Raw genomic sequence first — 12,494 nt, 5'->3', positions numbered from 1 at the left:
TTAAGTTGAGGACCTGGGTTTTCTTTCCAGTCACAGTTTGAAGAGCTAGCCAGAGGAACCTTAAGCTCTCATCAGTGGTCTCAAAATGCACATGGTAGTGTCCTGACATCTCAGTTTTCAAGAAATCAGTGCCTTTTGTATAAAGTAGCTGTATACTTCTTGCTAGCTGTTTGAAAAGTTACTGAATTCTTTTTTTTACTCTTTTAATGTATCGTGCAAATCTGGACTTCCAGTGCAGACAGGAAAGCTGTATAACCTGGGGATTTTATAGCACCTTGTTTCAATAAACAAAAACCCCCTACAGAACCCCTTATCTCAGAAGAACTTTTCTGTACGTATTGCAGAATGTACTGTTTGTACCTGCTAGCACATGCTTAGCTCAGTGTGTGCCGAGAGGAATATCAAAGCATCTATTTTCAATACACATCAGTTGCAATACACATTGTAATATACACCTCGTGGGAAGGCGTGGAAGGAGTTGAGATGTCTCTCTTGCTGATGATTACACGAAAACAAAAACAACTGTCGATTCCCTGGCCAGCCAGCTTGCTGGGACATTTTTATAATTCTTGTGCGATGTTGCTGGAGATCTCCAATTAGCCTCAAACTGGAGCTCGCAGCTTGTGTGTGAAACAGGCAGCTGCTGGCACGCAATCTTCCCTGAAGTTGTTTCCTTTCCTTTTTCCTGAGATTTAGCGAAGGGGGGGAAGGGGTTGGAGTCACATGGATACAAAGCTTTTGATTAATGTCCAAGTCTGGGCTGCTGCGGAGGCTTTCCAACCTCTCAGCTAACAGGGCGAGCTGGGAACCAGTGACCGCTCGTTTCCTCCAGGCTGTCCCCCCTTCCTGACTGGAAAGGCGCACGCACTGGGGTGGCTCCTTGCCTCCGGACCTCGGGCCGCTGCTGGAGCTGGGTGAGAAGGGACCGAGGCTGCTGCGCGGCTGGGGACCGGCCGGAGCCCGGCCCCGCTATGTAACTTAGCGGGGTCTTTTGTTGTCCTTGTCCGCAGCGCAGTGCCGGGGCGCTCGGGCACGCTGCCTGCAGCCGAGAAAGGCGCCGGGCTGGGAGCACCGTCCTTCCCCGCTGCACCATGACAGAGGAAAGCAAAGGGGAAGGCAAGGGGGAAAGCGTGAAGGACTTGGAGAAGCAGCTTCGCTTGCGCGTCTGCGTCCTCAACGAGCTGCTGAAGACCGAGCGGGACTACGTGGGCACGCTGGAGTTCCTGGTGTCGGTGAGCGGGGGGGGCCTCGCCTCGCCCGGCGGGGCCGCGCTCGCCGCGCAGCCGCTGGTGCGGGGCGCGGGGCGGGCGGGGAGCGGGGCGGGCTGCTGCTGGCCGCGGGACCGCGGGGCTCGCAGCGGGGGGGGGTCTTCCGCCCCGAGCTCTGCGGGGCGTCCGCTTTTGCCGAAAAGCGACGGAGAGTAACAGGTTTTGAAATAGCTGGGGAGGGGTCGTGTTGTGTCGTCCCCCCCCTCCCCAGCCGCTCTCCTCGGAGAGCCTGCACTGGTGACCTCACTTAAACGCTGATGATCTCATTTCTCCAGGCAGGGAAGCTAAGGGGGTAATGTGTTTGGGGTCAGGTCTGCCTCGGGTGTGAGGGCTTGTGTTCCAGGGCGCCGTAGTTCCATTACTTGCCTTAGTCCCTGAAAGAGGGCGGTGCAGGGAGGTAAGGGGAGGACAGCGGGAGTGCTGGTGTGCAGCAGCTGCCTGGCATTAAAGCCACATGTGGTACAGGGTCAGCTGGGAAGGTAGCAAGTTCTGGTGAGAGCACTGTTGGAGCAGCTTTAGCTTCCCTTTACGTCTGTCAATGTTGCTAGGTTTATTTGTGGCAGGTAATACCCTAATCAGACCGGCAGCGGTTTTCACTCTCAAAAAGCCAAAATGACAAATTATTATAGAACGGATGCAGGTAGTGTTCATTTGCACATGGTCTTGACAGCATCGCTTTAGGACCCTGTTGAGATAAATATGTCCAAATCAGCTGCATAAGTTAAAAGATTTCACAGTAGCCCCCTCGTACTTTTCTCTCCTCCCCTGTCCTGCTGAAGAGGGGAAATCCTTCAAACTGCAAACTTCCTGCTTTGCTGCCTTGAGATCTGTGAACTTTCTGCTTATTATCATGAAAGAGGAAATTCCCAACTTGGCTGTCACAGGGAGAATAAAAGCACAGACACTGGCGTGAAATAAGATCTGCAGAGTAGCTTATTTTCTCCATATGTTTATCCTCAGCAGAACCATGAAAAATGGTAAATGGTCCAATGTGTTTTCTTTTTTTTTAGAAAAGAAGTTTAACACGTATGTTTAACAAAGTGACCGTGTGATTATGCTTTACTTGCTTCCATTTAACAGTCAGATTTTACCTATTGTAAAAAATTATCTATCCTAAGGGAATGTTCTTCAGTATCTTCAGCCTCAAATTTGGTGTGTGTTGGTCTTAGATCATTTCAGCAAATTGAAATAATTTGTAATGTCTTTAATTTTGGACTCCACATTTTAAGACACAACAGATGTTGATGTTTGAGCAGTAAGTGCTCAGCTTCTTCTAAAGACCAGACCGTACACATTTCAAGTTGCATCCAAATACTGAATTCAGTAATAACTCTTTTTGCACTTCGGATCAAGATGATCTAAATAAATTGTATGGAGAAAGGGAAGAGGGCTGGAGTCAAATACCTGGTTCTGTGTAAAGTTTTTCTTACTCATTAATGGTTGCAAACAGGGTTCAAGTAACAGTTCAGAGATTAAGCCTGTCAGAGGGAAATGTCATGTGTTCTAACTGTGCTTCAGCCTTGGTTTCAGGAAACAACTTCTGAGCTTTCCTTTGGCCTGCCTGATAGGACTGCTATTGAGAGCAGCTGTGGTGGTGGATTTATAAGGGCCACTGGACTAGGGCCAGTATGGAGACCTTCACACTTACTTTACATAAGGCATCAAAACTGTCATTGTATTTGTTCCTATGGTTACTTGTTGATCTGGAGGCTAGATCCTCTCATTTATGTGTCTTAGGCTTATGGCTGGTTCCCTCTCTTTTTATTAAAACCATTATCAGTCCTAGGACCAGCTCTTCTGAGATACAAACACTGTCCCAGTTTACTTTGTTTCACACCATGAGGTGGTTTTGGGGCCCACAACTTGGGTTCCTTTTGGATGCAAGTGATCTGGAAGGTTTTCTGTAGGAGCACATCTGTCTGCTAGTGAGCGTGCAGTTCTTGGGACTAGTCTAGAGCTAGTCTGAAGTGGCCTTCCCACCAACAGTGTGGGATCCCAGCACTTACTATTTCTCTGCCCAAACCTTACCCTGTTTTCCAGGATGTCATGTGAAAGTATAAGCAGCCTGAGGGGTTGAAGTTCCAGTAAAAGTTAAGAGTTAGGCTTCCAGGTTGCCTCAGTTTGTTGTAGAAACCGTGTTTCCTTTTTGACTGAGAAGCTGAAGCTATTTATAGTCTTTGTAACAGTCTGCACGGAGTACCTGCAGTTTTCACTGTAGTTAACAGTAACAGAGTATTCACTTAGATAAATGAAAAAACCCTGTGGTTTCAGGGTTAGAGCCTATTTCTTCTGCTGCGTTCCAGAATGTAATCTTTGATGATGTGTATGGTTCATGCAGAAAAATACGTTAGGACTTGTGTAGTAGCGGTGAGCAAGACAGCTAACTTTTCACCAATTTGGATTGCAGTTTCCATTTTGTATATATGCCCTGTTGAGGAGGCAGTTAAATTAAGGAACAGGAAAGTCCAGATTTCTTCAATTGATTGTTCTTGCATTGGAAAGGGGCAGGATATAAGTGAAGTTTGTGTGGAAGCATGGTGTACATCATACTACACATAACTCATTTTCCTGAGTACTTCATGAGATCATATGGAGTGAATTGATAACGTGCATGACCCCTTTGGCTGAGGCAAAATTACACTGTCGCAGTGGGCAATATATAATACAGACAGGAGTGAAAGGGACGCATAAGCCTGATTTATCCGAGTGGTGGGAGAAGGAGGCCTCTGTTGCTGATGCAGTCACGTTGGAGAAATGGGGCTTTCCCTGGTACAGCTTGTGGCTCGCTGGAGAATGAAGAGATTATAAGGAGCAAGTGGCTTTGCTGGTGTGCATCAACATGGGAGATGCTTTGCTGGTCTCACTGCGTTGGAAACATGTCTATTATACGTTACATTTATTCAGGTGCTTCAGTTTATGTTAAAAGGAAAGAGTGTCTCACTGAGGACAAATTTCTGGTTTTTTTATTTAGAGTATTCTTGTTGCCCTACTTCTCTGTGATTCTTCGTCTTCCAGTTGTCATGAGTGTAGTGAGAAACAGCTTTGTTTGTGTGTTCTGTCAAAAGTCTACAAGGCTATTAAGTGCAAAGCAAAAGATTTAATATATTCATTATTTTATTAGATAATGTAGCTGAGTAATCATTCCCATGTGAGTTCATTCACCTCTTCTTTTTGGCTTTACGCTGTGTAAATACAGTGTATTGCTTTTAATTTGCACTCATCACAGATCAGGTCTGAGTGGAAAGGTCTTGTTGTATTAATATTATTCTTTCAGATCTCCTAAATCTTCCAGTAATAAACTATAGTAGCGCAGTATGTTGAGACATCAGTAATACTGAGCAATAACAATTTTGGACCCATTTGAGTGAGTTATGTAAACATATGTGAGGTGGATAAATGAAATCCACCAGTAGTTGCAGCAATGTCAGAGGGAGGAGGCATGCACAGGAAGTTATGAAGAAAGGCTTACACTTTTCCTTCAGATACTTCATTGTAACATTGAGTGTCATTGCCATACCAGAGGTTTTGTTCTTGTTAGCATTTAGCATTTCTTAAAAGAAATAAATCTAGTGATGGGAGAATTTACCTAAGGTGCTAAAATGTCTTTGAAAACTGTATCTACAGATGGAGCTTTTGATGAGCTACAATATAAGGTTTCTGTTAAAAACTATTCATACTTTACTGGCTAAATTAGCAGTTGGGATTTTTCTGCTGCTGGGTGATCTCGCTGGTGATCATATCATCTTCCTATGGCAAAATCTTTGTTTTCCAATTAAAAAGAAGCTGTACTTGCAAGGATAGAGGAGAATCTTTTTGCTACCGAAGTGCACTGTCTGGAGTGGAGAGAAAGCAACAGTTGGTGAATATTTATGTGTCATCCGATTGTGTAACTCAATAAGTAATGCTACCTTGAGCGTTCATGGTAAAGATGCTCTTTAAAAAAATGTTGTGACTTTATCAACATATACCTTAGCTATTTCATTCTTTACAGCAAATGAGAAAGCATGTGTATTTACTGTGCACTGTGTAAACATAATGAAAATTTTGTATTTTGCTCTATAAGCACAGTTAGCTAACTAGAGTAAAAACTACATAAACTTTACCATGATTTTCATTGATCCATGATTTTTTTCTGGAGAATTTATTTGAATTTTAATGACTTTTTAAAAAATAAGTTGCGGTGGTTTTTTATATTTGTGTACTGTTTTCATGTAAGGTTTCATTTACTGTATAAATCAGGGTACTCACCTGAACCCTCAACACAGCAGTAGTAAAGAAACCAGTCAAACTGTGGGTAGAAGTTGCTGAGAAATTAATAAGTATTTAACAGTAAAGAGTTGCCAAAAAGTGGCTGGCTTAATTTGTCACCTTGTAACTTGGTGTAAGGCTTAGTTTTTATAACAGTGCTTTACATTGACTGACTGGCCAGTAAAGGCAAACCAGGCCATAAAGAGCTGTAGGATGCAAGTACGCTGCAGGGAAATAGGCTAGACACAATAGTAGGCAAATATATATATGTATGTAAAAAAATATATATGAAAATGTATATATATATATATATTTGTGAAAAATTTTATTTTGAAATAAAAATTGGAAATGTAATGGATCTGCTACATTTGGTACTTCAGGGGATATCCACGGAAGTAGAGTTTATTTTTCTATGACAGGGATTGTTTTTCTGGGCAGTTTCATGTTCTGACAAATTTGACGTTGATGGGAATAGAAGCAGATGTTGGCACTTGTGTAAGCCTTCCAAAATGCCGTGGCCTCAGCTGGGGTGACTAGTTAGATCTTGAAGCAGCTGGGTGAAAAAACAAAGCCAGTTTATTATGTAGACTATACTATGGTTTACAGAGTCTCTCCTGTGAGTATATATACATTTGTGCCAGTTAGCTTTCAAATCTTAGTTTAATTCCATTAGATCCTACTGTACTATCTTCTCCCCTCACTTCTGCTTGCAGTAAAGTGAAAAAAAGGGGTTCGCTTTCTTTAAATGTGTGCCCTGTTAAGGGAAGCTGAATCCTTGCTTTTCAGTAGGCATAAAGAGATCTTGTTTATAAAGTTTGTTGCCCAGCCTTCTCAGTGGCTGTGCGACTCCTCAAAGATCTGTATTTCCCTGCCATGCTGAGTCTTTCCTTTCGCTTGGTTCAATAGGTATTTCTCTGGTTATTGAGCAGACCATTTAGTTGCACAAGTGTAATTGAGACTCCAAGTAAACTTCAGTCAAATTCAGTGTTACTCACACTGACTGGCAATAGAGGATTTATGGCCTGGATTGCAATTCCTGAAATGGTCATGCTAGACGATGACATTAGGTGTTGGGCCTTTCACAAAAGAACCATTTTTAAATGATCTTTTCTGGCTGTAGTTTGATACGGTAACAATGTGTGTGTGTTGTTTCTGTGTGTATGTGTATATATCATAGAGTATCTCAAGTTGGAAGGGACCCATGAGGATCATTGAGTCCAAATCCCTGAACGTGTTATATGTATATCTCGATTACAGTAATGATTAGTGACTTCATAATGGTTTGCATAATTGCATTTATATTCTATAAAAGGGATTAAATGAATGGAAGGGAAGGGTTTTAGCTGGCTGCATTTTTTGATAAGGTTATGTGATTTCCTTTCTCTTCAGAAAAAGAAAAACAACATTCTATGGCTCCTTCATCATAAAAAGTCGAAAGGAAGTGCAAACACAATTACCATAGAAAGTCAATATCTTTTCCATTCACTTCCAATTTCTGCTGTTTTTAACTTGCTTAAGTGTTACAAAAACCGTTGAGTGTGGTATTCTATTCTTATTTGACTTTGCTTGGCTATATCAATAGCACCACCTGTGGTCTTTATCAGAGTAACGGTAACCACTTAAAAGCTGTTTATTTCTTTGTAACTCCTGCCCCCAAGGTTGAATGCTTGCTTTATAGAACGGATTAGCAAGAAAGATTATTGGGGTCTCTACTAGCTAAGCACAGAGTTCATGCAAGGTATGGCAACAGCAAAAAGTAGAGATTTTTCAGAAGTTTGGAAGCATAGGGAATTATACTGCATTATACTCTAGACAGATGTTTCATACTTTTCAGTGGATTTCATTTTACTGCTCTCAGTTGTACCTAGACTATATTGTGAAAAGCTGCTCTTTAACAGGAAAGGTTCAGCTGTTTGTTTAGCTGCTCAGTGAAAATAAAATACTGAAAGGAGAAATCTTTGTTTCACAGCACTTAAGAAACTTTTCTGTTCCTAAGACTTACTGTAGACTGAGACACATCATGCTGAAGACCATGATATGCTTAGAAATGTTGTACAATTTCTTGATTTATCTGTATTTATAAATATCATCATATTTGCAGTATTCCATTTATTCCTTTGCTCTGCCTTATAGCTCGGTGCTGACTCTCCTGCCACATACATTTCACAAGTTTGTAATATGAGGTGCTAATTCAGAAGAGACTACTTGGAGGGGACCATCAATCAATAACTCTAGAATTAAGTTACTCCGTGCAGACTAACACTGTTGAATAGTATGCTGTTTGCAGTAATTTCAAAAACTTATAGAGACATACTTTTCAACCCTCTTCAGTAGTGATTTTTTTCACCATTTTAAAGCACCGAGTACTTTGAAATGATACATTCCAAGGCTGGTTTGTATTTTTCTGGTAGGGTTAGCAAGAAGAACAATTTTGACGAAGATGTCGAAGGCAGAGTTAGTATTATACTATAAGAGGAACTGAGAAGTTCTTCACATTGGAAACCAAAAGGAACTGAATTTTGGCGAAAATAAACAAATCCAAACTGGCTATGGTTGACCTAAGATACTGATGGGGGGCAACTTCCCAGTCTGTAGGAGGCTGTAACCATGTGTCTGTATGTTAAGTACATGTCCCTGTTTGGAAAGGAATTGGGCTACTCATGAATGAAATACAGACTTGAATAAGGTAATCTCAGTTAATAATTAGAATGATTTAGGTTCTATCTTTTTATACAAGTATCTTGAATAACTTCGAATACCTATGTACTCATGCATATTCTTTTTCAGGAATTTTGTTTAAATGTTTTTGCTTTAATTCTGAACTACATGCATATTGGTTCAGTTTTCTGTTTTGGACTGAGCAGGATTATGACTGTCTTTGGTGAATAGATTGTCTGTGTTGGTGTGGGACTCAAGGGAGAGCTTAGGGACAGGTTGCTCAGGAAGAATACAAAGACATGCAAGAATGGAGATAGCGAAGTCAAAGCTCAGCTGGCATTGAAATTAGAGGTGTGAAGGGCAATGGAAAGAACTTCCATAAGTACATTGATAGCAAAGGAAAGCTAAGGAAAATGTGTGCCTACTGGTCAGTGGGGCAGGGAGCCTTACGAAAAGGGGACATAGGAAAGGCTGAGTACTCCATGCTATTTTTCCTGGTGTTTTCACAAATGAGGGTTTTTCCTTAGGCCTCTTGAAGCTTACTTGAAGATTTTGTGAGAATGTGTCACTGCCTACAGTAGAGGATGGCAGAGTTACAAACTACTTGTGACAATTAGACATACTCAAGTCTAAGATGAGATGGGATGTGTGTGAGCAAGCTGGCCAATGTCAGTGTGAGGCCTGTCTGTCATCTTTGAATGGTCATGGTGACTGGGGGAAGTTCCCAGTGACTGGGAAAATGCAGATGGCAAACCTAGCTTCAGGAAGGCCAAGGAAGAGGATCTGGGGAAATGCGAGCTTGTCAGCCTCACCTCATTCCTTGGGGAGGTAATGCCGTGAATCATCTTCAAAACCATTTCCATGCAGCTAATAGAAAGGAAAATGATTAGAAACAGCTTCTGGAGATCTATCAAGGGTGAATCATTCCTGGTTAACCTGATTGCCTTCTATGAGGAGATGACTGGCTCAGTGAACTTTGTGAAAGCTATGGATATTATTTGATTTAACCAAAGTCTTTGCATGGTTTCACATAGTATCCTTACATCCAGATCTCATCAGTTTGGACTGGGTAAATAGACAGTAAGTTGGGTGGGAAACTGATGGATCTGTTAGACTAAAGGGACAGTTGTCAACAGCACAGGGTACAAATGGTATCCAGTTATGGGTAGTGTCCCTCAAGAACCAATGCTGTATCATGTCTTCAGTAACGTTCTGGATGCTGGGATAGGATGGTGCACTTTGAGCACTCAGATCTCACAGGGTGGGGTACTGACAGTACTGATGGGTGCCTCATGAAGTTCAGTGAAGGCAAATACAGAGCCCTGTACCTGGGAGGGAATAACCCTGTCCACCAGTAGAGGCTGGGGGCTAGGAAGCAGCTTTACAGAGAGGGCTCTGGAAGTGCTTGTGGACAAGAACTGGAACATGAGTCAGCCGTGCAGTCTTGCAGTGCAGAAAACAATCAGCATCCTGGACTGTTTTAGCAAGGATGTCACCAGCAGGTCAAGGGAAGTGATTCTTTACCCTCTACTCTACAGTTGTGAGACCTTTGTGGCATACATTTTGGTCTCCATAGTTCAAGAAATAAATTTACCTACTGGAGCAAGTCTAGTGGAGGGCCAGCATAGTGAGGAGGGTCCTGGAGCATATTACTGTGAAGAGGGGCTGAGAGAGCAAGGTTTCTTCAACCTTAAAAAAAGAAAGGTCAGTGGAATTTTTATTGTTGTCTGCAACTCCCTGATGGGTAGATATGGAGAAGATGGAGCCTCATTCCTCTCAGAGATGCAGTGGAAGAAGGAGAGGCAATGGAAGATGGGAAATTCCAATTCAATGTGAAGGGAAAAAATATTATTTACCTTGAGGATGGTCGAAAACTGGAATAAGTTGACCAGAGTCTGTGGAATAATAATCTTTATTTTGTGCAAAGCTGAACTGGGCAAGACTGGGCAACCTGTTGTAGTTGATATTGGTTTGCTTAAGCAATTGGGCTAGATGAACTCTGGAGGTCCCTTCCAACCTACATGATTCATCCATTTTGCAATTTATTGTTGGTATGACGGGGAAAAAGACTGTCTTGAAGTTTCAGCTGTTCAGGACAGCAATTTTTTCAGGTTTGTTTCCTTTATCCTCTGAAATGCAGTACAGATGGCCAGGCTATACTTCTCAGAAAACAAATATTCAAAATCCAAGAAGAAACTCAGATGCAAAGATTTTTTTTTTCAACTGTATTATATTTACTCAGGAAACAGATAACCTGGCACTTCTGTAATATTTTCTATTCAGAGAGATCTCAGTGCATCACTGTCATTCATAAATCAAATCTGAGTAGTTTTACAAATGGGAAACTTGGAGACAGATCTTGATTTTTGGGTCCCAGTGGAAGTTAGTGGCAGAGCCAGAAATATAATCTGATGTCTTGATTCCCAGTTCAGTAGTCTGACAGCAAAGCAGCCCTTTCCCTTTATGTATAATTAATGCTAGAAGAATGGTTGTCTACTTAAAATGTCTGAGAAACTGCAAGGATAATTCTTCAAAGCCAGCTTCATTTTGTGTCAGCTTTATTGCTCCTATGATTCTCTCATGGACTGTTCACAGCTGAATTTCTCCAGTTGTAGGGATAGAACTGAGATACTAGGGGATGACACTTATTTTAAGTCCTGTGAGACCTCCTGATTCTCCTTTATGCTCTTGGCAGCCTGATTGCCATGTCACCTGGCATACCTTATGAGCTTTCAACTTCAAGGCTGGTGAGCATGAGTTTAGTGTAGGGGAATGGGTAGGAGAAACAGCTAGAACTGAAGAATAGTGAAAAGACCAGTAATATGATGTAGTAGGGTAGATTTTCTTATTTCAGCGTCAGTTATGTGATGCAGGCCCCCTGACAAAATGATAATACCTTGCTGAATGGAGCAAAATAAATCATCTACTCCTTGACCTTCCTAGGGAAGTTTTATATGCATTCTCACTTCAAAATTAAATTTAGCTGTAGCTGCTGGTATTTGCACCTGGAGTTTAAATACATGATATGTATTGATAAGTTTGCTTTCTAAATACACTTTTGCCTATTGTAACAACTACAGCAAGTGACCGGTAGCAACTGACAGGTGAATTTACAATAAATAAAGTTTTTTGTATAATTTGCCCTGTGAAATATACTAGTAATTTCTCAGGCTGTTTAAATGGAGTCATTCCTAGAGTGAGAGATGAATATGTTCCTACATGTTGACTTAACAATCCCAGCCTTCTTATACTAAATCAAACATGATGTGACAGAGGAGCAACAGCAGAGATGGAATGCTCTTAGAGAAGCCTCAGAAGGTAACTTGCTGCCCTACCCAGTATCCATGTTAGTAACGTGTCACAGTGTAGCTCAACAGTAATGTGGTAATGTATTGGAGAGCCAAGTTGTTTGAGGTGTGTGCCTGGTGTCTTCTGTGATGTTCAAAAATGAGGTGTTAAGAGCCCCATCAGCGATATAAATAAATTGGAATAGCGTGGATTAGTCAAGAGCAATCAGCAGTGAGGCTGAATAGGAAAGGAGAAACAGGCTGCAAACATGGAGACTGTCAAGGCCAGGATGAGTTATCCATGATGCTTATGCAGTTAATCCTCATTGTAGCTAGTTAGGTATGGGCTGGGCCATTGGAAATTCTCTGTACTTGGGACTGTAGACTCTTGGTAGATAACAAGGATGTTTTCATTTGTATCACAAAAAGCAATATAGAGAAAATATAATTGGGTAGTGGCTGGTCAGAGCCACAAGGCTGGCCAGGTCTGACTGGTTGAGGTACAATGATTAGTGTCATGTACTTGGCAGTCTGAGAAAGAAATCTGAAGGTGACCCTTTGGAATATGTGTGTGGCTGTGACCTCTGAGTCCCCAGCTGAAATGGCTGGGGCATATTTCAGGAACTGTAAGCTAGAAAGAAAGACTAAACCACAAGAAAGTTTTCTTACTTGGTCTAGAATTGTGTTTATACTTGTACTTGTCATAAATGTCTAGTTTTTTGAAAAGCCTAATTTCTTTGCCTTACTAACTTCATGAAGTTGTGCTTACAGAAAGCCTTCAGTGACCTGTATCTTGGGGCTTGTTTAGGCAGGGCTTGTTGGCAAGTAGTGAAGGGTGAGTTTGGTAGCCAGTTACCTGTACTGGAAAGACTACCTTGTAATAGGCACAAAGTGGTGAAGTAGACGAGACACTTTGAGACGTGTTCAGTGGCAAACCCTGAATCATCTGTATCTACGTCCTGACAGCCCCCCCCCCCCAAAAAAGTAACAGTTCAAAACATGATGAATGTGTTTCTAAAACAAAGCTGGTTTT

At 41.8% G+C, this 12,494-nt stretch overlaps 1 protein-coding gene across 2 annotated transcripts in view; it reads left to right on the top strand.

Moving 5' to 3' along the window:
• Positions 1 to 758: 758 nt before the first annotated feature.
• Positions 759 to 12,494, top strand: part of PREX2 (phosphatidylinositol-3,4,5-trisphosphate dependent Rac exchange factor 2) — a 180,909-nt gene continuing 169,173 nt past the window's right edge. The window contains exons 1-2 of one of the 2 annotated variants that reach the window (XM_055705100.1): positions 759 to 914; positions 1,011 to 1,232. In XM_055705100.1, the coding sequence (XP_055561075.1) occupies positions 1,092 to 1,232 (141 nt within the window). In that variant the 5' untranslated portion in view covers positions 759 to 914; positions 1,011 to 1,091. Of the gene's footprint in view, positions 1,233 to 12,494 lie in introns of both variants that reach the window. The other variant, XM_055705099.1, reaches the window with a different exon arrangement.

The sequence above is a fragment of the Falco cherrug genome, chromosome 3, assembly GCF_023634085.1.
Source record: "Falco cherrug isolate bFalChe1 chromosome 3, bFalChe1.pri, whole genome shotgun sequence".
NCBI classification, from domain to species: domain Eukaryota; kingdom Metazoa; phylum Chordata; class Aves; order Falconiformes; family Falconidae; genus Falco; species Falco cherrug.
This window is presented reverse-complemented; position numbering and strand designations above follow the sequence as displayed.